The sequence below is a fragment of the Corvus brachyrhynchos genome, unplaced genomic scaffold (genome assembly GCF_000691975.1).
Source record: "Corvus brachyrhynchos isolate BGI_N302 unplaced genomic scaffold, ASM69197v1 scaffold43, whole genome shotgun sequence".
Classification (NCBI taxonomy): domain Eukaryota; kingdom Metazoa; phylum Chordata; class Aves; order Passeriformes; family Corvidae; genus Corvus; species Corvus brachyrhynchos.
Window position 1 is genome coordinate 1,461,819 of NW_008237353.1, and position 26,164 is coordinate 1,487,982.

Below are 26,164 nucleotides of genomic sequence, written 5' to 3' on the forward strand. Positions count from 1 at the left end.
CGATGTCTATAAAAATGTGTAGCTAACAATCTTTAAAAAAACTTAAGTAACTGGACTGGGTTTGTTCTCACTGATAAAGAAACTTTAGTCTGTAACATTCCTGGTATTTTAACTTTGGAATGATGTGTACACACACATCATGTGGCACTTCCTCTGTGCTAAAAGACAGTTAAATGATAAAATTGTACTTTCTTGCCTTCAACAAGCTGCAGAAATCTATGCAAGCCTGATAATGTGCAACTAAGACATACGGATATGGATGGCCAGCTCTGGTGATATTTAAGACAAGGTTTTTATTACTTGTTGCTTTTCTTAATGCTTCTGTAACCATCATTCTGTATTGCTGGAGAATCTTTTTACCTCTACTCTCTCTTTTTTTGTTTTAGCGTGTCTCATTGACATTTTTAAATGAAAATTTCTAAACCTTGCAGTTGAAAAAATCTCAAACTTGACCTCTGACCTGAGGTCAGAAGGTTGTAAGCATAAGAGTAGGGAGAAGTCACTGCCATTCTCACTGGAAAAGCAGGGAAAATCCTACTGAGAGCACATGAGCACAGGAGGCCAAACCAGGACCCACAGCTTATTCTTGTACCAGAGCTGGGACAATCCCAACACTTCAGAACATTGCGTTACATTACGGGCCATTGGAAACTGTTCACTGGGGAATATTTTACCTATGAACATGTAGAATTTTGTGGGCCACTGGGTGCAATTGTATTCACAGCCAATATAAATGACTGCTTGAGGCCTGTACCAATGGGAATTTTGCCTGTTCTGTGTGAGCCATGACCCACTTTTACTCACTGAGATCAGGGACAGCTGGAAAAACAGCTGATCCCTTCTTGCTTGGAACTCTAAAGTCTCGCCTGGAATATCTATGCTTTTTTCTTCTTTTCCTTGAGTACCCTTGCCATTAAAACATACTGATAAGAAAAACTTCTAATTTGTGTCTTTAAGAACAATAGTGACAGCAAAACTTCAGTAAATTCTACCATGTGCAGAGAGTTCTGATTTGCAAAAATGGGAGTTTAATGAATGCACTTTGGAGCAGAAACTAGTGGAAAAGGGCAGAACTGAAGGCCATGATGAGACACTGCAAGGGAAGACTTCATTCTCTGCATACCCCGAGGAGGAAGGTTCAAGGGTGGTCCCACAGAAGAGCTATGTGATTGCTATTCCCAGGAATGATACAGTGCTATTGGCCCTGAGCCTTCTAGAAACTACAAATGAGATTGATAACAACTCCACAGCTTCCCTGAGCTTTCTAGTGAGGGGAGGATTTAAATAGTTGTCACTAAAACAAGTATATAAATCAACTTGATAAAAGTTGATTTTTCATTTTCTTGACAAAATGCTTTGCCTTCCTTCCAGAATTGGCCTAACCTGGACCTCAGTTTGGGGAATACTGAGTGTATGGGCCAATTATGGTTTTTCTCTCACTAGCTTATATGCTGACTTCAATGTCTACCATGCAGCATCCCTGGGGGCCTGGCAAATAGCCATTCTATTCCATGGCATTTCCAGCTTCCAGAGAAAGACTGATCCCACTTACAGCTGTAAAGTGGAAACCTCCTTCGCTTTCTTTAATGATCTTATATGTATTAGTGCAGAAAAGGTTCTTAACCCTGGACCATGGCTTTCTGATTATTACAGCACTATGCTTATAAAAGTGAAAGCAAGCCTCTAAGTGCACTGTATACCTAAAGGAACAAACAAAAGCAAATGCAGGATCAATAACATATGGGAACACAGCCTTTTTCATACACTGCCTCTTGAAACTCCAGGTCACTTTCCTTACCTCTTGAGGCTCTTGACATTGAGATGCTAACACCAAGAAAGATCTCTGAGCTTGGAAAGCAGCACGTACCATCTCTGCCTGTAACAAAAGGAGGAATATAAATTAAACCTTAGCCTGTAACCTCCAATGCCCCTTTGTTGCAGCTGAAAGTCAAGTGTGAGAGCTCAAATCTTCCTTGCTGCTTCTCATCTAAATCACAGCAACACTGACTGGAAGAAATGTATTAAAGTACTAGCTTAGCCGTACTTTTTTTTTACGCCTAAGGTTAAATGCCCTATCATCTTCAGAGAGGAAATAAAATGCATTGTTAAGCAGGCTTTTAGTTATAATTCCTACGCTTAGTCACAGGAGGACTTAATTTTAACACTTCACAGTACATCTAGGCATTTTAATTGTGGGGCTTATACCCAAGAGCATGGCAAGAACTTATTACCCCTGGGAACAGCAACCTGCAAGCTTTGTGTTGAACTGCAGCTTAGGCTGTGGTGATGTTTAGGATGAGTTGAGCTTGGCACATTTGCTGAGGGACTATGTTGTAATTCATTCCTTCCCTGTGATCTGTGGGCAGACTCTTAAGATCGATGGCCATGAGAGATGGTGGCTGAAGGTTTTTGGGCAGTTTTCCACTCACAGAGCTCTAGAATTTGGGTTAAAGCTGCACCTGACAGCACGCTGACATGTTACCAGTGTGGATGGGTGATAAATTTCTACACTCCTCGGTGTTTCCTAACGTTCAAATTTCTGGTCTTTTTTGTTTATCTGAACCCTACACATTTTCTGTACATTCTGGATGATACACATTGATTAGAATCGGTATTTCAGTGTCACCTCTACCTCCTCCAGGTGGATGAGTAGTGACTAAGAGAAAGCATTACTGGTATAGGAAAGAATTATTCATAACTAGTATATATTGCTAAATAAAAAACAAACCAAACCAAATGCTGTTAAGTTAATCTAATATGAATAGGTACATTTATGATCACTTTGTGAAAGGGTGGGGAAGCTCACACTGTTTTTCCTTGGGGTTTTTTCAATCTAAAAAGAAAACAAGGAAATGATACACGCAGGTTTATGTGGATGCAACTTAAAATACATAAAAGTCAGGAAATTCTATGTTATAGCAAAGTAAAACAGCCAAATTGTGTTTATTCATCTTAAAATGTGATGGCATGAATAAAACATAATCTGTTAGGATGAAAGTCACTGCAAGGAAGATTGTAAAAGAGACCCAGCTTGGACAGTATTTGGGGAGAATGGGATAATATGGTCTGACAGGCTGAGATTTGGAAAGCTGTAATCATCTCTATAAATAGATAAAGAAATAAATAATAGGGGAAACTTAAATTTTCCAGAGACATAAATACCGTCAATAATAGCAAGGTTTAGATATTCTCAGACATTTCAGATGACTGGTTTTTTGGTACAAAAATTCATAAGACAACAAAGTGTGGGTTATTTTAAGCTTAGGGGTTTTTTTGTGAGTGTGAGGAGAACCTTGTAAAACAGCTGAAAAAAACCTGATGTTCCTGAGGAGGAAGTGATTATGAATGAATTCAGTGCTTCTTAAATTGCAAGATGGAAGAAAATAGATCTGTAACTAAGGCTTGGTATAAGGCAAACTTTTAGAAAATAGAAAAATCAGTGAAAGAAGATGATTGGCCTAAGGAACTTAATGATTTGAATGCAGGAGAGAATGGACTTACATTGAGAATGGAAATAATCTGTGTGCACTGGGCAGGAGGGAGAAATTGTAGGAGAGGGTCAGAATCTCTAAATGAACAAATAATGAAAGCAATGTACTAAGAATAGGTACAAAACCCTCAAAGAGTGAGAGGAGGCCTGGATTATCAAGCAGAACTTCTTTTCAGGCCTTATAACACATACAAGTAAAGGAATGATGGATAAAGGCTTTGTTGAACCGTACCTTGCACGGGAAAGTAAAACAAAGACATATGTTTTAGCTACTAGAATAATAAAGAAATAAAGCAATGAAGTGAGGCCCTGACACTGCTCTGAAGGGCAAGATGGGCATATCTATACTATTTTTGATGTATAGATGATCTGTTGCTGAATAAAATGCTCTTCCCCAATTTCAAGGAAGTTGATGTACATGAAGATATTGAAAGGACAGCTAAGGAGAATGATGGCAAATCAATGGGAATTACACCATTTGAAAAGGAAGTCAAATATACGTAGCTCAGTGTGACAGAATCACTGGGTCCATATTATCTTTTTTCTAGACTACTGAAGATGCTGGCAGATGGAAGCACAAGCAGTAAAGATTTTAAATATATATCGTTTGGAGATAGTACTAGATGACAGAAATACGCAATGACAGATTGGGCAAATATGCCCAAGAAGAGGGAGGGAAGTTATGTCAACTGATATCACGACTGTTAGCTTGACTTCAGCACCATGAACATTTAAATGAGATTTGAAACAAGTGATTAAAACACATGCAAATTAAAACCAGAAGAAATTACAATGGGATTACCTGTGGTTGAAATCCTTACTTTGTTTCTTAGACAAGCATAATGTGCTGGATCTAGTATATTTGGGTATCATATAAAATGCTTATTATGGGTCCTCACAGGAAACTCCTACTTTGAGTGGAAGTAACACAAACTAGTATTAAAATTCTTCAGTTGGATAAGAAGCTGGAAAAGCAGAAGCAATAATAAAGTATATTACAGATGGTGTTACTTGAGAGGAGGAAAGTTGCTGGTTGTGTTTCTCAGAGATTAGTTTTAGGGGCAGTCAACAGGTTTATTTAGTATCATAAGAGCAAGAACTAGGTGTGCCCTCATAAATTTAATGGGCAACCAAAGTTAGGAGGTTTTAACATGATCAAGAAGGACTCATTCATCACTTGAGAAGAGTAAGACAATTTTGTTGGCACAGATAATATGGACTGGACAAAATTTTGCTGCTGCCCCTTTAAAACAATGCAAAATTCTGGATGAAACATGAAATTGATTAATTGGAAATGCTGAAGACTGAAAAATACAAGTATAAAAGCCAGGAAGGCAGCTTTTGAAAAGAGCTTATGCAGTTCTACAATGGATGTGGCAAAGTATTTTTAGTAGATCTACAGAAGTGTTAGTACCATTGGAGAGAACCTCCTCTGGAATTCTGTGCACAGAATTAACATGGTCACCTGTGTTAAAAAAGATGATCTTAAATCAGAGTTGATGCTGAGACAACCTACTTGGATTTTTAAAGCAATGAATATCTGTCCTACAAAGATAGAATTTGAGATTCACTTATTTTTCTTAGCAAGACAGTGGCTGAGGAATATGACAATTCTTTCTCATAGACAATGCAAATATTAGAGAATGAAGAAAATGTAGTGTCAGCACATAATCACAGGTCTGAAAACTGGGCCAGGAGTAAACATGGTCTCAAATTTATAAGATTTCCAACAATCCAAAAAGTGAAGTTCAGAAGGAATCTTTCAAATTCCTCTAAAGAGGAAGCACTATTTTAAGACAAAGCTTTAAATGCTGATCAAACAGAGCATAAACATGAGCAAAGAGTCCTTAGATACAGAAAGTTAAGATTGTTTATTGAGTTCTTGAACACATACTGAGCTGTAACAGCAATGAGGTTTGAAAAATGTGTCTGTCTGGCACTTTGTCTGCACTGCATTACATACACACTTTTGGGATCCCAGTGGTCACTATGGAGGCTGAAGAGGATTTTTTTCTGCACTCTGAGTACAAAGTAACAACTGGTTTCTTGTCTCATTGTTAATTTCTTTTTGATGAAGCACTGGAATTTGATCAGAGGTGGAGACAGACTGTTGGATGATACACACTGATGTTCCTAAAAGACTGACATTCCTTGACAATGCCTCATATGTGTGAGAAAACTGTTGTTGGATGTGGAGCCAGGATTCATTTCTCCTCCAGAATTGTATCACTCCCCCTTCTCTACTGCAGAGGGTGGCCAAGGCCACTTTCTCAAAATGTCTGGGAACTGTCTTTAAGAAATCTTGTGCTATTGAGGACACACAAGCCATAGGTAACATTCTTTTGAGTTACCTGTGCTACATTTAAACGGTGGCTTTTTGCATTTTTTTATTATCCAAAATTTATTTCAAGATGTTTGAAACATTCAGTTGTCAGTGGACTATATATTGATGGCAAGGCTTGTGCTATGTGTCCAAAATTTATCCAGTCACAAAAGCTTTTAATTGTGTAGGGAGCAGAGCAGCCAGATCTCTCACCTTTGAATGTAAATCTCAATCAAAGGATTGTGCTAACACAGTATTTGCATTTTACAAGATGAATTTTATATGAGTTCTGCCACAGTGACTTCCTTCTTTCTGCAACAGCATTAAAAGCAGCTTTCAGAGTTTTACTGCTTCTGAGCATGCCGTACTTCTTTCCCTGCACCCCTTCAAAGCAATAGAAGAGCTTCTTCTCATTAAGAATGCATTAGTTCAGTCTATCACCATTCCGATTTTTTCTTGTAGCCTTTCAAATGTGACACTTCATTGTTACCTTCTTGGGCTTAGTAGCCAAGCTGTGTAACTAAGCAGGCAGCACTACACTTACAGAGAGAGGTAACTCTTTCATGAGACCCCCCCCAAAACCAGTGAAGACTAATGAGTGAAAATGCACCAGAGGGGATCTTTCTCAACAACCTGCGCGGCTCAGACAAAAGACTATCATAGAACAAATCAGCTGAAACTCTTTCAGTTATATTCAATTATAGTAATGAAGCCTGAGTGTCAAAAATAGATAGGAATCCTGAGTAAATTTATCAGAGTAGAGTACACCACCAACTTGCACACATCTATCTGCAGACAAAACCATTTTGGAGCAACAAATAATTGACATCTAAAAACTTTGGGTAATCCTTTCGGCATTCTTGGGATTATACACAGACACATCAATCATCAGACAGGTTCCTCAGCTGAGGTGAATATTTTGAAGGAATCAGGTTCCTCAAAGCATTTCCTACTCTGCTTTTAGCAATTTGTTCTAGAGGCTGGAGGAGACGGCTGTGACTTCGGATCTGAATGCCAGGACCATGAGGCATTCCATTCACCACCCCAATTTCCCCACTGGTAAAATGTGGAACAAGGCATATTAATCCTTCACCTCAGGTGTGTTTGACAGCTGACTCAGGTGACTGATATGGCTGGAAGAGCAGAAGTTTGACATGTAATGCCACGACAGCCCAATTCCATGCTTGCGGAAACCCATGGCTGACTACAGTGAGTGACCTCTCTGTTACCACTGCAGTAACAGCATGGACTGGCCTCTTCTCAATTAAGCCTGCAGAAGTTAATGGAGGAATCATGTGTGTTTAGAAATAGCATTTTAAATAGCAACTGGTTTAACCTTCTCTGTCATAACATAATACCAACTTCTGATATTTGTCAGAAGCCACTGCTTCAAAAATTGCCAGAGGCTCTGTGAGAGATGGCTAATGAAGACAACGCTGCTGACCCGTGTGAAGGAGCATGAGTACAAATTCCACTCAAACTTGCACTGTTTCAAACTGAGTAGATGTAGGTGAACTGGACCTGAATTTTAAACTACCAGTTTACTTTGGCAAAGTTCAGTTCTACAGAGCACGTCTGGTTTTAGGATCTGCCTCTTTCTCATTTTAAATGTTCTGTTCAATCTAAGTTGACCATCACTCTGGTTTCCAAGTACCGATAAATGCAAACATTATTTATGTGCCAAGCAAGCTACAAGAACAAATAGGCATATGGACTCAGATCTCAAGTTATAAGTAAACTCACTAGTTGAAAAAAAATAATAAAACTAAATAGAAGTAAGAGAAACAAACATAGGATTTCCTAATGAAATTTAGTCACTAAAATTACCCTACTGACTTTATAATATTAAATTTGTAAAATGCTATTGTATTTAATACCATATTTCCTCAGAGTCATAACATTTAAAAGCACATTGTAAATATCAGAATCCACTGGACTTCTGTTGTTGGAGAATATTACTCATCTGCATATATACACATGCTAACATTAACAGAGATGATTAGCAAATCAAAATACACTTCTAGATAGTAAAGAGGACACAAGGGAAAAGAAATGGGATTTAGTGGTCCTGAGTTCAAAATGCAGTTTCTGCAGAAATAATTATGGGTCTCTTGTATCTAGCAAAAGACAAAATGACTGAAAGCAAATGACAACTACAGATGGAGCTTCATTGACCCCAACCTTTCTCTAAAATGGACAGCACTGCCAGAGGAAGAGACACAGTTTGTCTTTTACATATTGCTTTCAAAAGCCTCTTCAAAGTGAAGTGGTGAAGTGGCTGGTGGTTTGAAGGGAGAGGAAAGAAATGGAAAAAGAACGGAGTTTAAATTAAGATAGTGCTGCCATAGAAACTATCCAGGCCAGCTAAAGAGACAGTATTTATTTTGAACAGATAATTGGCTGATACAGATTTTTTAAAAACTGGACAACTGCTAAGGAGTCACTGGCAGTTGTCCAAATAAAGCACTTTTTATTCTGGAAAATGAAAAGTAAAAAAAGAAAAAAAACTGTCACCTTCCTCTTACTGGTCCCTGAAGAAAACGGGGTTGAAATTCAAGTCAAAACTGAAGTCAGTGGGAGATCTGCCATTGGTTTTGACAGAACCAGACACCACCTGAGATATCTTCTTTTCTATTTTCAGACAGATACATTGACTACCACCAATCAGCTGTCCCCTATACTGGGGTTTTTTGGTGTTCTTCAGCCTTCATGGCTATGTCTATATTAGGGAATTTTTGTTAAAATTTCTCAGCATTGCTATTGCCTGTACAGTATCAACCAGTGCTATCAATTGTTTTGGTGCTGGTCTCTCTGGGTGTTTATATCTGCCAGTGTATTAAACACTGTGTCATGTAACTGTGCACAGTACTGGTCAATATTACTTGTTTCAGAGTAGCATCAGTATTTCAGTTCATTAACTTTACTTTTTAGTAAGCTTTACTGTGACTGAAACCACTCAGAGTCTTACCTCTGGTGGAGCTCAAACCATACTGTTCTTAAAGATCTTCCAGTGCTAATTAATGATGTAAGACAGATGGAATTGTTTAGGGTAAATTGTTGCTGCCATTTTATTTCTCCATTTGAAACACGAACTGTACAGATGAACTGGAGTAAAGGGAACTGGAGTAAAGCCACCACAGTTGTTTTCACACTAATTACAATATAGTTGCCTTGGGTGAAGAATATACATGTTCTGCACCTTTTGCATCAATAAAGTATGCTACAGTGTTCCAGAATTTCCTCTAAATGCTCTCAATTTTGAATGACATGTGTCTCTCTGACCGATTTCAAGGGACTGTTAACTTTAAAACCTAATGAATACTATTTAAATGTCAGATTTGTTAATTAATTAATTATTAATATTAGCAGCAGAAACAGTCATTTATTTTGTTCATCTGTCACTGTTTCGAACAGATATAAATATTTTGCTTTACGACCATTGCAGCTACTTATTACTGCCAAGTGAAGCAATAGGAGACCATATTCTCCAAAAACGTCTCAAATAACCTTTGCCACCCATAAGAGAGGAAGAACAAGGCCAGATCAAAGCTGCTGATTAGGTGATGCTCTCCTAAAGCTCAGGCTGCCTTTTGTCTTCCAGATTCGCAGATTCTTCAAGAACCTCTTTGACAACAGCCAAAAATCTGCAACTCTCTTGACATCTGTTCATTTCAACATTTACACAGAATGTCCAAAAAGAGATGTAATGTACTGATAGTTAGTGATTCCAGAAGATTTGGCATAGAAAATGATGCAAATTGTGTGCAAAAATAAAAAGTCCACTCATTACTCCAGGTGTGGTCTATTTACAGATTAAAGTGTTAGGGGTTTTTCAGCACCTTTTTTTTTTTCTGAGCAGGTTTGAAAATGTTCAAGAATTCAAGTCTGCCATTCCCATTGCGGACTGCTGTCTTCTGCAAAGGGCCAAGTCACCTACTGGAGATTTCCAAGCCAGCTCACTGCACAGTACACAGTCATGATCTATATTTAAAGGCCTCCTCATCAGTAGAAGTTGCTGTTGTCACATTGCAGCACCTGATCTAGGTGTAATCACCTGATCCCTGGTGCTTCTCAGCCACAGAATTATTTGTCAGCTGTGTGGGATTTGAGCTCTCATTCTCTGCCTCTGTAATATGCAATTAATGATCATCACAGAAACAAACAACGGACAAAAAGAGCCAAACATTTTAAAAACAAGTATAATACCACCGTAAGAAAAAATGGCTTCTCTCCAGTGCAGAGGAAACATCACTAAAATCTATACCCAGGCCACCGTTGTTGGCTGGAGCTTCTAATAACCAAGGACTATATTTTATGCACATTAGGGTATGAGTAACAGCAATCAGTGATAAGCGGGATTTGACCTGCCTCAAACTTGTTAAATAACCTAGGACTCCTGAGGTAAAAGGCTTTTCCAGGGGGAATACATTTAAGTAAAAACATTAAATGAATATTCTTTGTATCACATGTCAAAGGTTATGCCATAACAAAATGGTAATTTTTTTGGGTAACCTGCATTAGCGAGAGTAGACAGAAAGCACCCCAACCTGCATAGGGAGGAAGTTGGCCACAGAGTTCCTGAGAGAGCTCTTACAGCTCTTCATCCTGACTAGCCTACCAAAACAAGCAGGTTTTTCCGAAAGATATGGCAAAGGGAAAGCAGCTCAGTTCAGGATTTCACTGAAGAACAGAAAGTGGGGTACACTGGAGTTTCGCAGCCCTTCGAAGCTTCTAGTTTCTTCTGTTACCTTGAGCTACATTATGCATCTCTGAAAATGTGCATTACTTCTTTAAATAAACAGGAACTACATACAAGGTCTGAAGTGATGAAGTCCTAACTTTGTTTTTATCAAGATGAACAGTTTTTAAAATTCAGGTGCCATTTTTTTTCCCCATGAACATCTGAGCTCAGAATTCTTTGGAGAACCCTGTTACCAGTGTTGAAGAACTATTTGTGGAAAGACCTCACTTCCCTGAGGAAAAGCAAACCTTCATTTCCTCCATGGAACATATCCTGCAAGCCAGCACATGAGAGAACCGCAGAGATCTCGGGGCGTGCAGGTCTCATTGTGATCTGCACAAACACGCTTTTGCTGTGCTGGATGCAGGCACTCTGGTTATTTCTCTGATGGACTGTTTTGCCCCGGAGGCTGCTGCTAAGCAGCCCCACTCTCTATCCACAGCTATTCTATCAGAAGCCCTTCTCAGTGAAGGCGCAAATCCATACTAAGGAAATTTCAGGAAAGACTACAATTTCACAGGCCTCAGGATGTCATTCATGTGTCCCTGATTTAACAAATACAAGTTCTAGGAAGTTCAGAAGTTCCTCTCTGTAAACTAAAAAGGTTACAGCACTTCTTGAGGTATTACTTAATAAACATTCCTCTAGCAGTGTTCAATGAGCGCCCTTCTGAAGAACTGACTTCTTGACTTTCTCTGTCTGACAAATACCAAGTTGCCTAATAAAGACTGGAGACCCACTAATTTCTAAGAAATCTATCTTTAGAGAGAAAGCTTGGAAAAATAGGTTCTTTTATTGAAAAGAATTTTTGTATGTTCTGCCTCTCATGCGCTTCAAGACATTGCCCACATACCTCACTCTGCAAGTAGTCCCACTGAGCTCCCTGCAAGCAACTCAAAGGCTGAAAGTGCCAGAACTTGTCTCCTTGTAAATTCACTTCCACTTTTATCACCTTGAAAGAATCCCAGGCCCCCAACCAAAATTTGCTAACATGGAAGTAAGTTCAAAACCTAAAGCTCAAACATCCATAATAATATTTAATATTTCTTCCCACCTGAACCATATTTTCCTTTTCAGAGGTGCTAAATAACAAAAGCCTACATGGACTTGAAGGGGGAGCCTCAGCCTCTCTGAAAGGCAAGGATATGATTGTAAAACAGATCTGAACTAAGATTCTGTTTTTTAAGTAGAACGTGTATTAAAGCAACATGAAAGAGGTATTTCAGCCCCAAAGTTCTACATAAAGATCCTAAATGAGTCTTTTTACTGTATCTCTGGGATTTGAAGTAAAACACATAATTGAACTTATGAAACTATGCACCAATACTTAAACTGCTTTGCAGTTCAGATTAAATGTGGAAATATATAGTTCAATTTACGGGTGTCAGTAGACTAAAAGAAGTTAGCAGTGACAGTGACATGGTTTAATCTATCCTAATGGATTCTTCAACATTCAGAAATGTGACCATATTGATCATGCAATTCATACTGGATAAAAAGAGGCAATGCACATTTGTGGCCACATTATACCCTCATCACTCCTGACAGCACTCCCAGCTTATTTAAAACAACATTCAAACCGCACACTGGTTTCCCTTGTGGCTTAATTCTCATTATTCACTGAACTCCTTTTTACTAGAAACTGACTGAAGAGCCAGATTCTGAGCTCACTGTTTGGTTTTTTGCTGATGACAACGAATGGCTTTCTCAGTTTCCAAGCCCAGCATTTCTATACACTCAAAACAGTTGCAACCACCAACTAGCAAAATAAAAGCAGGTCAGGGCTGGGGAGGCAGATGAGTGAAAAGAGTGTACACGTGCTCTTCAGAAAGAATGAGACCGAAAATTAATAAAAGACTTACTGATAGCCTGTACCAACAAATGACATCATTCAAGCATACGTCCCAAAAGAGAAAAAAATGGGGAAAAAAAAGCTTTCATGGATGTCTATTTCTCAGCTTGAAACAAATGGGTTTAAATTACGTTACTACTCCAACTCAGAATTTTCACCAGAGAAATAAGAACTACGGGCACCAGTAAAAAGAATTTTTGGTCACAAAAGGTTCATGCTGATTACAACAGCAAGGATGCTGTCCTGGTTTTTCTTATGGATCAAGATAGTGTAACTTGGCAGTGGTTCACTAGAAATTACTGCTGTGAGAACCACACACCTCACTGTTGCGAGGCTGAGTGCCTGAGATGACTGCCACCTATGCCCTCTAGATCCTGGACTGCTTTAAAATAGAGAGAAAAGTCTGATTACCTTACCAAGGCTTCCTCATGGATCTCAGGTCTGTGCCAGCTCCGCATTTCCCTAACCCTCCCTAATAAGTTTTCTCCTGACTTTACACTAGCAAGTGTCCTAGGCAATGGCTTCGCAACAGGCTCGTGGAAACACGCTCACACTGTATTTGTGGCTGTGAGTGCAGGTGGTTCACACTCTAAAGCTATCAGTGATTTAGCTCGCTCTTTTAGCCATGTAATTTTATCACCTTATGATTTCTGGTTAAGCTGATGCAGTGGTTTTCAACTTGTGGAACACTTATGCCTCTGGTCTGTACACTGCTTCTCCTGGAAAACCACCAAGAAAAACTGTATTCCTGCCAGTTGACTCAAACACTCTCTTAAAGGGCTTCAATGAAAAAAATTTACAGAGGATAGCCAAATCAGCATGAGCTAAAGCATATGATCAGTTCTGACTTTGACTTCAAATGGCCAAAAATATAATGTATGCCTTGATTAATTGCTCCACTCATTAAGTAAATTGATTGGTAAAACATGGACCTTATATCTAGCCTGAACACTGAATATTATTCTGAATTCATCTGGTCAATTAAAGAACCCTTTATGACCAGATTTTTTTTCTTAAGAGCAACTTATCTAACATTTTCTTGGGCAAACATGATGGATTTTTCTTTGTTTTTGCACTGCATATAAAGTTTCCCACTCAAATAATTCTGATATCTTTTTCTAGCATCCTTGGGAGATCAGAAAATCCCGTTGTACTGGGTAACCATACACACATAACATGCACACATAATAGTCCTTTTTTAGGGGGCAATAGTTTTAGACCTTACTCTAAAATGGTCCATAATGGTCCCTGATCAGCTGCCCTACTTTGAAATCAACTGCTTATGGATTAAGTCAGGAACTACTCCATATGCAAAGAAATCCCATGAAAACAGGTTATGACTAACTCTTGACGGCCTTGAGTGCTTGTATTTCTGCTTTCTTATGTTTCTGAGGAAATGCCATAAGGAATGTTCTCATTATATATTCCCACCACCATCCCTCCTAAATTTACAGGTGCATGTTTCTTGTGCCAGCAATACACAACTAAATGCCCAGTACTGGCCACCATGGCATTTATTTTTTGATACTGTCTGTTTGACTTTTGTCTCTTCCTTGCCTTTTTAAACAATAAGAAAAACAGGTGGTATATACTTCAATGTCAGTGTCAAGAAACTAACAGCCTGATCCAGGTCCCATCAAAATTATTGGAAAAACTCCCACTCCTTCAGGGGGTGTTGTTCTAGACAGGGAATGGACAGGTCCTTCATGCTCAGGAGCCATCTTTATTCCCAAACAGGTGTCTTACAGTCCAACAGGTGCAAACATGTCTGCACACCACTGCACCTGACTCAATAAATCCTTGTTTTGAAAGCCAGATTCACTCCCTAGGCCATATGGGAAGTTGTCCTCCGGAACAGAGCAATCAAAGATTGTAAAACTCTTAGAAATGTCAGGTTTTTTCTAAACTAACCTTCAAATTAGTCTCTTGGCTAGACTGTATATATTGCATTTCCATCTTTCTTCTCCTATTAAAGTGAACATTCTTTATTGCTTATGTTATGAAGTATCTTGTAGTACATATATAGGGTGAGAATCACAGCTGAATTAGCATTACAAAATCAACTTTAACATTGACAGATTTCCAAGGTTGATGATTTGATTTGATTTGATTTGATTTGGCTTTCCCTTCTGATGGACAGAACTACCATTTTCTACACTTAAGACTCTTTCTCTCAGCTGAGTGCACTTTGTATGCTGTCAAAAATATCTGTCTTTTTATACTTTTTTATGTATTCCATTTTTCCCAGTCCTGAAGCAGCACCTTGGTTTGGTGTTTATTCCATGTGGCAGAAAATACCTCTCACAGAAATGCAAAGGCAGCCTGACAGCAAGCTTCTCTTTGGGCATGTTGACATCATCCTCCTCTCTGAGCTCTAATTCAACTTTCAACACAATGCCTAAAACCGCACAGCCTCTGAGCACAAAAGATGAACACGAGAATACACTTGTGGATTCTGTTGCCCTGTAAGCAAATTGCCTTGTTAATGAGGAATCAGTCAAATAATGGGTTTGATAGTCTGCATTTAGATTAGCTAAGATAAAGTGCAAAAGTGGTTTTTTTTGGTGTAGCACAGACAGCAGCACATCCTGTTCGAAGTTCAGGGCTATGAACATCATCGACTAATTCTTCAGCATGTCTTACACGAAAAGACAACATGCAGCTATTTCATGTGTCATAACTACTCTTTGGAAAAAAAAAGAGGAAGGCAGGATTTTTTAACTTCACTGACAGTCCAAACCAGAGTGGCACTTTGCAAAGCACATACATACCTCATAAAACATATCTCCTGCTTTCAGCTCTTTGTTTATATTTACGTGGACTTTACTGGGAAGAAGAACAGAAGAATGTCACTGCTTCCATGTAATAGATAAGGAAAAGAAACTCTCTGAGTACATGCATACGACATTCATAGAGTGGACATTGCTTTCTCTGCTCACCATGATAAGAAACCAGTGCATGCACACAGAGAACTCCTGCAGATTGGATAGCGTGCTGCGAATTACTTCTCTGTGCTACCTTGTTCATACAATCATACATGTAATGGATTGCATCTAAACTCTCTTCCAATAAGGAGCAAGTGAACCAACAACCACTTCATTTCTGAATGCTCCAAGCTGTTTGAGACCCTGTCTTGAGCTCTGCATTTCAGCAGCTGGAAGCTGATGGAAGAGAGGAGGGAAAAGGCATCCATATTTTCATAGTTTTCCATTCCAAGATAAATATCTTGGATGAGAGAAGAGGGAACATAAATGAATCACACAGACAATCTGTTCTTTCAACTGGTGGGGTTGGGAGGTTAAAAGATTTTTACAAATACACATTTTAAAAAAAGGCAAGTATTAGCTTATGTGTTTGACAGAAGGCTGTAATTATGCTCTGCTCTGTACCACATAAAATACTAAAATATGGAAATGTGAGGTTATCTATCCTTCTCTTGTAGAACCAGTACATTCTCTTCCTATCGTGATGTCTCATCTGGTACATTATTCAAACTCAAGCCAAAAGTACTCCACCACTTGAGATAGCGCATAAACAAAAATGACGTGAAAAAGCTCATAATAAACACATTACAAAAAGCTTGCTTCTTGGCCTTCTAAAGTCTTGCTTGTTTTGCTTTGACAAGGCAAAGAGCCCTCAAACCTGCTTGACCAGCTTCCTCACTGGGACAGAATCTAAAGGTAGACTATGTCTTCCACAAGCAGCTCTTTGTCATCCTTAACACATTTTCTGCAGTGCTGGATTCATGGCCTATGCTGCAGAGTCACAATCTGTTTTATACTGATTTTGAATTTCCCTCATTCTGACAGAAGGATGGTTTGGTGTTGGCACATATGGTGAGTCAGCTTCAGGACTGCTATAACCTGTAATAGTTGGTGACAGCCTCCAAGACACTGGTATGTCAGGCCAAAGACAGCTGGTCGGTAGCAGTCCTGGCCACACTCACTCTCTCGCTGACTTCACATGCTCTACAGTTATGACATGAACAGCAGAAACTGGTTTCATAAAATCTGTGCCTGTAGGGGACTTCGCATTTCATAGAAATATCCATATAATCACCAGATCTTTATTCCACAGAGACAGAACAGGGAAAAGATCTTAGCTTAGATGTTAAGGGTAATTTGTTTTAAATAGAGTATGTAAAAGTCTAACCATTCTCCCTGTCTTTTAAAAAGTGGTTCATTTCTTCAGTGCAGTTGACCTCAGAGATTCGCCATGATATGTACTGTAATTTGAATGAGAAATATGTTGCTTTCAAGATTGAGCCTAAGCAGAACTCTGATAAACTAATCTTTGTAAAATCCACTGTGCTGCTGTGTTTAACAGAGCCAGAAGCTAGCTATTAGTTCTTTTTTATGGTTTGTTTTGTTCTCTTTCAACAGACTTTTTAGAGTACAGCATGCTGAAAAAATAGGAATGGGGCTGCCCAACAGATACCAGCTATGTCTGTATTCTTCCTTTTGCCAGGCACACAAACCACACAATTGTTAACAGCCATCAGCATGAAACACATCATGTTAAATCCCTCATTTCTTTAGCATAATATGAAGTCTCTCTTTCTCTCATATTACCATTCTGGTCTGTCAGGTATGTGAGGTTTTTCAAGGCAGCAGGTGTTTTTTGAAATAAAATACAACCTTCCCTTCAGCTCATTATGGGAAAGAGACAGCAGCTGCAAGTATAATGCTGAGGACACATGGTCTATAAGACACCCAGAAGAAAAATACTCCTTGTTCCACTTGTTAAGGTAAACCACAGATGTTGCTTCAGTGATAAGCATGAGCATAAGGTAACCACAGTCTGCTCCATGTTGTAAATTCAGAATCTAAGATTTCAGAATATTTAGTAGGCTGCAATCAGAATCACCAGTTTCTTTATGTAAGGAAAGCTAATGCAATGTCTAAGCTCATAGCACTAACAAATACTCAGTATCACAGCTTGCATTACGCTATCAACAATATGCTAGGGACTGTCCACAGACTTGGCTGACAAATTATTAATAATCTTTTATATGGGCTCAATTATGAGTATGAAATAGTGACAAATGCATAAATTAATACACTTACAGATTTAATTATTTAAACATTTACAGATAGTGTACATTATAAAGGGTTTAGCAATTTAGAATGTTAAATGCAATCCCTTTCCCTGCTTAGTACTGGTAGCAAGGCTATTTTTGTATCACTCAGATCTAAAATGTTGAGAAGCCAGCTGCAAAATAATGATGTTTAACGAATGTAAAAACCAAGCTAGAATCAATCCAGGGAGCAATTCTCTGGTTAGGCTACGTTCATAATTCTTCCTCCAACCCCCCGACATCTCATTTATTAATTTTCCCCTAGTTTCTCTGAAGAACAAAGTACATATATTGTAGCTTACAGTATAATTGTCTAGGCTTTTTCAAATAAAAAGGGAGTACAGCATTTCCTTAGAAACACAAAGATCCTCTAGAATTGCTTGGTCTCCTTACTCCCTCCTGTTTTCTAGGCCTAACTAGGTCAGAAACTGTGTCCTACAAACCAGAACATGTAACACCACAGAAAAAAACACAGATCATGGAATAATCCAGTCATCTTTCTCTGTAAGTAGACTGGTTGCTTTGGTTGTCCTGAAGAATATTTATGTTGGCCTTGCAACATGAATCTCAGGAGCTTGTAGGACTGCATGTTTTTCTGGCTGCAGTGTTTGTTACATAGAGCAGCAATCAACTGGGAACCGTACACAGAGGAAGGTCTGATGGCATGGAACTACTAGAAAAGTCAAAAGCTTCACACTCCTTCAGATCCAGCCCACAGTGACCCCAGCTTTTTGTGTGGGGGATATGGTTTTGGTTTTTTCCCCCTAATGTATATTGGAAAGCTGCTGGTAAGATGAGTCCATACTTTGTCAATTCTATCACCATCCATTTTAGGGAAGACCGGCTTAAAAAAATAAAATGACACAAATAAGTTCTGATCACAAGGTTAAGATCATAAGGTTAGAAAGTATTGTCATCATGAAAATGTACTTCCTTGCTATAACATACGTTTTTCAAAAAGGGGCATTTAAATGGCTGAATCATTTTTTAGTTTGCTACATTGTTACAAATGAAAGAGATGTGAGTAATAAAAACAACCAATCAGAAAAAAAATCTCCATATTAATTGGAATGATGACACACTAGAAAACAACTACAGGAAGTTACCACTGCTTGGGCCCACCTGTTGTTTGCTACTAATTTGTTGGCACATGTTCTTAACTGTGTTCCTGTCCTGCAAAGAGCTCAGCAGCCAACAGAACTATTCAAATTGCTTGTGAATGAGAATATTTATAAAGTTTGCATTCTATGGTGCTCAAATTTGGTGCTTAGAAGGCAGGCAATCTCTTCTTATGAATCCATACAACCTTGTGCCCTTCCCAAACCAACTGTACCCAGTGTGTTATGCCAGGCTATCACTACTACAAGATTCTCCTCTACTCAGAAATCAAGGCTGATCACACAGATTCCAAGAATTGTACACTGGTATCATCATGGGAAAATCTGAGTAAATACTTACATGTGTCTTCACATCACCTTCAAGAATTTTGCTGTACCTGAGAAACTCAGCAACACTTCCATTCAGCAGCCTATCAAAGGCTTCGACATATGGTGCTGTGCCTGTAGAAGAAGAACATTCCATTATAATGGGTTCATAAAGTACATAATGCATAGGACATTCCTGTGTAGCAGATGGAGGAGACGTATCATAGAAACTAAGGAGATTGCTGTAACTTCATTTCTGATTTATGAATCAGTGAAAAGAATCTATAATTATTTTTGTCCTAGATAGAAAGAAAAGAAAAAAAATCCTGCTCTTGGTAGAACTTGAATAGGAACTTGAAGAGAATTTCCTGTGTATAATGTAATGGGAAGCCTCTTTTGTCTTAAAATAACGTGCTAAAATGAGTATCTCTCAGCCCTTCAAAGGAGTGACCTGAGAAGTCCAACTCTCTTAACAAAATTCCCCTGTTGTACCTTAACCAAATATTATCCCCTAAAAAGAACCCGCACTGTACTTAACAACTATTTTTATACTACCCACCCATTCCTGAAGATCTCTGTGCTGTTTGGTGGCTTTTAATAGTAACCAATTCCATTTTCAGTAAGAGAGTCTTTGGAATGGGTTGACAGTAGATTTATGCAGCGAGATGTGGCTTTGTAATCTTCTCATTTTGTTGTCTCACCTTGTGAAACTGTCACTGGATAAAGAAAGCTCAAACAAGTGTTCCAGATGACGTATCCTATTGACTATATATATGATATACATTACAAAAGAGGAAATAAGCTGCTATTTTCTATATGGTACACAGGGAAGTTTCCTGATAAAGTGGACAATCAGAAAATGCAGGTGAGGCTCCGTTTCTTAAGGACCTGGCTTCTACATGGGTCTATGTGGTACCTGTTAAGATAGGAAAAATAATCTTTCCTTGGATGCTTTCCAGCCCTCCCTTTACTCCATCATGTCTCGTCTATGCCTCAGAACCTTTGCCAGATACAGCATGAATGACACATGTGAATCTATGACATATGTAGGATATGAGAGAACAAGGTTAAAATTCTTCCCCGCCTCTCTCCCTCATTAATGAAGCCTGAGGATTGCTCTGAAAAGGTACCAGGCTTTCCCCAGAGAACTTGCTTTAACCTTTTGGCACTATATGACAATTGTGTCCAAATTCATAATCGTGAAAGCCCTCTTTGTTCCACAAGAGTCATCTGGCTCCATGACAGAAAAAGACAGGCTCTGGCAACTAGAGTTTGCAGTGGCCTGTGTGGAAAAGAAAATTTAGTTAGTCAGCTAGGTGGGATTTCAAGGCTCCTTTTGTTCTCTTGATACCATTCACCTATAATTCTGAGGAATTTCTGGGCTTTCTTCCATATTAAGTGTTTGTGTGTAAACCCCTCAAATGACCTAATGCACAAAAGGTCTTAGCTGTGGAGATCTTTCCAAAGACCATTTATGTTCTTTGTCAAAGTCTGTGTCTCCAAAAGAATCATTGTAACATTTTCCTTTAGAGCAGAGTTTTACATAACAGTTCACCAAATTGTCCTATGCAGAACTAGAAAGCAACTATGCTATTTTTTACTATTCAATGCAGCTCACTCCCAGGAGCATTTACTAGAATTTGCTGTGAGCTGTGCAGAGCAACTGAACGATTTATTTGCAATCCTGCCATTGTAATGCCATTTAGGAAAATGGTAAAGGTACAGATCTCCCACACTCTTTGTCATTTTGTTGTTTCTGAAAATGTATTAATTGAAAAGCCAAGTTGTTTTTTTTTTTTAATAATTATGGAATGGTCTTTTAGGGAGCAGGGGCCATGGTCGAAGAAAGCAATACACCTCCATTTTCGCTGGAGATTTAAAAAAGGTCACACTGGCTCGAGCGTCAGTTTTAAAGGAGAAAAAGAAAGAAGAGATCAGTAAGACTGTTTCCTCTGCAGTGGCTGTGGCAGGTATGTGAACCTCTGCAGAGGTACAGTGACACAGGCACACAGTTTGGGGCACTGTAGGCATAACAGTCACACAAACTGAAGACTTTCCCAACTGCACCAGCAAAAGCGAATTCCTGAGTCCTTGTGTGAGACAGCTCTGCCTGGAGACGTCGTGCAGCCTGGCAAGCACCCCATGGTGCTGCTCATCTCAGCTTCTTACTGCAGTCTCCCAGTGGGTGTGTTTCATAATCACACTTCAACAAGGCTTCTCAGTTGGTTTCTTCTAGGGATCTGTTGGGGCGTTAAAGCTCTGCTTCCCTGGAGGGTGAATCTTTTCACCTGACTGAGCTCTTAGATAAGGTCAAGAATAAAAAGAAGTTTTCATGGAAGTACCTGGCATGGTGCGTTATCCCCTGCTCTGAAAGCAGCCCTGGTTCTGCAGTACTGTGCTCTGGATAAACAAGAGATTCATCTAAATGTCATTACAAGACTGAATTCTGTATCGTTGAGAATTGCACAGTTCCTAGTAGTGATTGATTACATGAATCGTACTTCTCCATGACTTTGCTATGGTTTACTAGCTGTCAAGGTTTTATCTGGACTGCAAGCACCTTTTTACTGAAGCTTCCTGTGACTGGCTAACTCATCTGCCACGGAAGCCTGCTGGCAGATGCTCCCCTCCTGCCACAGAAACACACTGTTCTCAGTCAGCTGCTCCACAGCAGCTGCCAGTGTGCAGGCCCAAGGCACACGGGAGTGCAGGGAAGGTCCCTTGCATGCGTTGCTGGTTCAGGGCTGGCAGAGCAGACAATACAGCAGCTCACACACTTCACTTGCTGCTGTGTCAGTAAAACAAGCTGCCCGCAACTTTCTGTGTGTCCTGCAGCTTCTGTACAGCAGCTGAGTCCATGCTGGGATGTGCTCTTCTCTGGAAAATGCAAGAAAGGGCAAGGAATACAGCAAAGAACATGAAACTAATAACGAGATGTATGTTGGGGATCTGGATGAAAAAACAAGTTTTGGAGAAAGGAAAGGGCACTTCTATTCAATCAGATTTAGAACTACCACATATATAAAGTTATTTACCTTGTAACTTTCAGGTGCTACAAAAATTAAGGCATGAAAAGATATGATTCGATGATATGATGCGAATAAATGAAGAATAGACTTTTTTTGGTATATTCTCCACTGTAGTGCTTCGGAGAGACACTTGAGCAAAGAGAGCTCAAGAGATAACAATGTAAGGCCATGGATGTATAACAGTCCTTAGTGAGCAAATGCTTCCAAACAAACTCATATTTGATTAAGGGTGTTAAATAATTAAATTAAGTGGGTCTGCACTGTGAAATTCAGAGAGAGCTGGCAAATCAACAGTGTTTATATTGGTGACTTCTATAAGAATAATTATGCTGGACATTTAGGGGATGTCTCACTTCTTCTGCTAATTGGGCTCAAGCAGACACTTTCACCTGCTGAGTTATTTACAACAATATAAGTGATAAAATGGAAAGAATGATAAAGCTTGAGACATGGACAGTATATTTAAGAAACATCTTATATACTTATATTTAAGTAAAATCTTGAATTTTCTAGGCCATATTAGTTTAGAATTGTATGTGCTACTAAGTTTGTCACATGACATTTCTAAATAAATTTTTAAAAAAGATTTTATTTTGATACAGAATTTGTAAGGGGTGGGATCACATTCCTTCGTAGAAGATAAACATATACATTGCTTGTAATTTTTTAATAACAGAGACATGGTACTTCAAAATAACATACTTACTTCCATTGACTCCATTGATGCCATCACATTCCATTTCACCAGATCTGTGTGAATCTGAAAATAACGATTCAAGTCGAGTCACTGCTTTCTCCAATCTCTCCATCAAGCCATAAGTCTCTGCCATTCTGAAAACATCATTATGGACAGAATGAGTGTTAGACCCCTCTCAGTAAAGTCCTTGCTCCATGCTACAGTTCTGTTCACCTTGTGGCTTTGTCTTTTATGGCAAAACTCTCATTTTTTAAGCATTGTCTTTCTGACACATAAGCAGTTGCAGTGAAGCAGCTGACATAGGGTAACTTGCTTCTTTGTCAGCAGGGAATCAGATCAGTACTCAGCTCTGGCTTTTCCTTCTAAGTAGCAGATTCCAACCACTGCTAGCGTAGCTTTTGATAGTCTGCATGTGAACAATTTACGACAAAATGTGTGAGTGTGCTCCCAATCAGATACTGAGATGACTGGAATAGTGATAGAAGTAACAGGTAAAATCTTATGCCTATGATGATTTGAATCAGCATTTACAGAGGCTAAAATACAGACCCAATTAATACTCTCTGATTTCTGAAAAGGTTCATTCTGTGTTTGCCTTGGTCTTTCATGCTTTGTAGTAGGACTCAGCCACCTGACTGAAGCCTACACAAAAATCAAAGAAGGTCTTCTGTTTATTCTTCTGATATGATTTACCATCACTTTTTTTCTTACAGAAGTACCTGACATGAACCAGTGTCTACCAAGCTTTTAAAATCAAATACTAATTAACATTTAAATAGCAAAAAACATCCAGAGGCCTGCTTGTCCAGTACTGCTACAGTGGTTTTGATTTAAGATTAAATAGAAATTAGGTTACATTTTTAACAACTCACACATTGCCTTCTTTCCTCACAATGTGATTATCTGCTCTCTTACACATGAGGCAGTGTAGGCATTGACATTTTTGAATACTGGCCAACCTCTCAGGGAAAAAAAGTGCTATATACAATTCAGAATGAGGAAGAGTTATATAAGCAAAGGCAAAGCTATGTTTAAATCCTCTATCATTTAATAGAGCGAGTTTCATGTATATGTTCCTCACTTAAGGTTGTGAGTGTTTGATTCTGGTAAGTGACATTTGGCAAGGGGCATGTGTGATGATGATGGCTCTTGATCAACATGATCCCTGTGACCAGTTCCAGCCCAGCCCCCACACTAGGCTGCCCAGCACTGGGGTGTCCAAAAACGGGAGCAACAGGGGGAATGCACATCCCCAGCTGGGGCAAGCATGGAGTCGGAGGCTCTCTGGGGCCACCACCCTGTGGTGTTCTGCCACAAGACACTGATTCCTGTATGGCTTGTAGACTAGAATGGTTAGGCAGACATGGAACAAATGTGTAAATTCATTAGTTCCCAAAGAACAGCCTACTATTGAAGCCTAATAGTAGATTCCAATAAACTGTGCAACACTATGCAACAGCTAGCAACCAAACCAAACATTGCTGCTTCAGTGTCCCCACAGCCAGTGGAGAATGCCTAAATGTTATAATTAAAAAGTAAAGTAGCATGGAAAGAAATGCTTTAATTTACAAACTAGTACTACTAATTCTTATTAATATTATAATATTTTTCTTCTAAAAATTTAAGTGTGAGAGGAAATTAGCTACTAGGACTGTGGAAACATGCAGAGAGCTCTTGTGCTCTGAGTCATGCGGCCTGTCAAACAAGGTGGGACCTTCAGACTTTACCCTATAAATGTAATGAGGTTTGTGTTTGACCTAAAAGTGAAACATAAGATTTTACAGTAAGAAACCCTTGGGAGAACCATTCTTGTGAGAAAGTTTTGTCTGGAATTTATGGGTTTTTCCTACTCACATGAAATAAAAAAGCAAACCCCCAAAACAGGATGACATTAGACAGCATGCATATGAACAGTGGAAAAATTCAGAGGGGCTCTCTTGTCTTATCACAGGATGGGTCAGGTTGGAAGAGACCTCAGAGGGGTCATCTGGCCCAACCTCCCTGCTCAAGCAGGGTCATCCCAGAACACACGGCACAGGATTGCATCTAGGTGGTTCCTGAATATCACCAGTGAAAGAGACTCCACGCCCTCTTTGGGCAACCAGTTCAGTGCTCAGCCACCGGCACAGTAAGGAAGTTCTTCCTCATTTTCTGGTGGAACTTCCTTTGCATCAGGTTCTGCCCATTGTCTCTTGTCCTACTGCTTGGCACCACCAAGAAGAGCCTGGGTCTGTCCTCTTGGCACCCTCCCTTCAGATACTGACAGACATTGATGTGGTGCCCTCTCAGTTGCCTCTTCTTGAGGCTGAACAGGCCCAGCTCCCCCAGCCTTTCCTCAAAAGAGAGAGGCTCCAGTCCCTTGGTCAGCTTTGTTGCCCTCCACTGAACCTGCTCCAGGAGCTCCATGTCTCCCTTGTACTGAGGAACCCAGAGATGGACACAGCACTCCAGGGGCAGCCTCACCAGGACTAAGCAGAGGGATGGGATCACCTCCCTTGACCTGCTGCCAATGTACTTTCTGAAAATACACACTACTTGGTTTGGAAAATCAATTCACTTAAAAAAACCCCCACACCTTAAATTTTTTGTAAGGTTACAAATATCTTGGCAAGAATGAGATGAATGTATCAGGGGAGCTTCTAAAATATTCAGACTTTCAGAATATTAAACCTTTTCTTAAAACAAAACACTATTAATCCTAAAAAATATTATGAATACATTCTTTTCATATTTTACGCTACTTCATAGAAGCCTAAAATGGTGTCTATTTTAAAAGTTCTGTTTTCAACCAGACTGCTGAAGTCTAGTGTAACATAGCATACTAACAGTCAACTAATTTCATCAGTATTCTAAAACATATTTTCAGTATAGTTCCTATTTGTCTTTATTTGAAGATACAGTCTAGTAGGTTGGGGTTTTTTTCATTTGCCTTAAAATTTTCCTTGATGATGTCATAAAATGCCACAAAACTTATGCACAAAATTCTATGGAAGACCTGTTACTTTTTAGCCTCTTCAGTCTGATTTTGCCTGTGAAAGAATCCTATTGTTTGACTACAAACTAAATAATTTGAGTGCACATACCTGGAGGTCTGAGGAATCTCACAATGAGCAGACTGGTAATGTTCTACCCAATAAATTGCCTTCTGTAAGACACTAAGAATACATATTACAGTGTCAGAAGCTCAGGGGAATAACCCAGCTCAATAACCTGAAGGATCCTTTTGTGCAACACTCTCCTGCTGCAACAGTCTTTTGCTCACTATATTCTTCACAGCTCTATTCTATTCCCATTAGTTGGAGATCTACAGTGTTGTTCTTATAAAAGCAGGCATCACCACCAATCACAGAATAATATATTGTTACAGTCTTTAAACAAAAGTAGAAACTATTTTTACCCTAAAATTAGGGATACCAGGTTTCCATTCTTTTTATATAGAATATTACACGTAATAATCATCATGTTTACACTATGTCTACCTTTTTATCTGTACATTTATATATCCATGAGTGCATGGTATTTTCATCTATA

At 39.1% G+C, this 26,164-nt stretch overlaps 1 protein-coding gene across 2 annotated transcripts in view; it reads right to left on the bottom strand.

Moving 5' to 3' along the window:
* The window catches only part of CAP2 (CAP, adenylate cyclase-associated protein, 2 (yeast)), a 68,433-nt gene that overhangs the window by 33,795 nt on the left and 8,474 nt on the right, over positions 1 to 26,164 (bottom strand). Inside the window, exons 2-5 of one of the 2 annotated variants that reach the window (XM_017730661.1) lie at positions 25,717 to 25,788; positions 22,643 to 22,767; positions 18,942 to 19,042; positions 1,799 to 1,876 (exon numbers count right to left, since the gene is read on the bottom strand). In XM_017730661.1, the coding sequence (XP_017586150.1) occupies positions 1,799 to 1,876; positions 18,942 to 19,042; positions 22,643 to 22,766 (303 nt within the window). In that variant the 5' untranslated portion in view covers position 22,767; positions 25,717 to 25,788. The remainder of the gene's footprint in view (positions 1 to 1,798; positions 1,877 to 18,941; positions 19,043 to 22,642; positions 22,768 to 25,716; positions 25,789 to 26,164) is intronic. The other variant, XM_008630894.2, reaches the window with a different exon arrangement.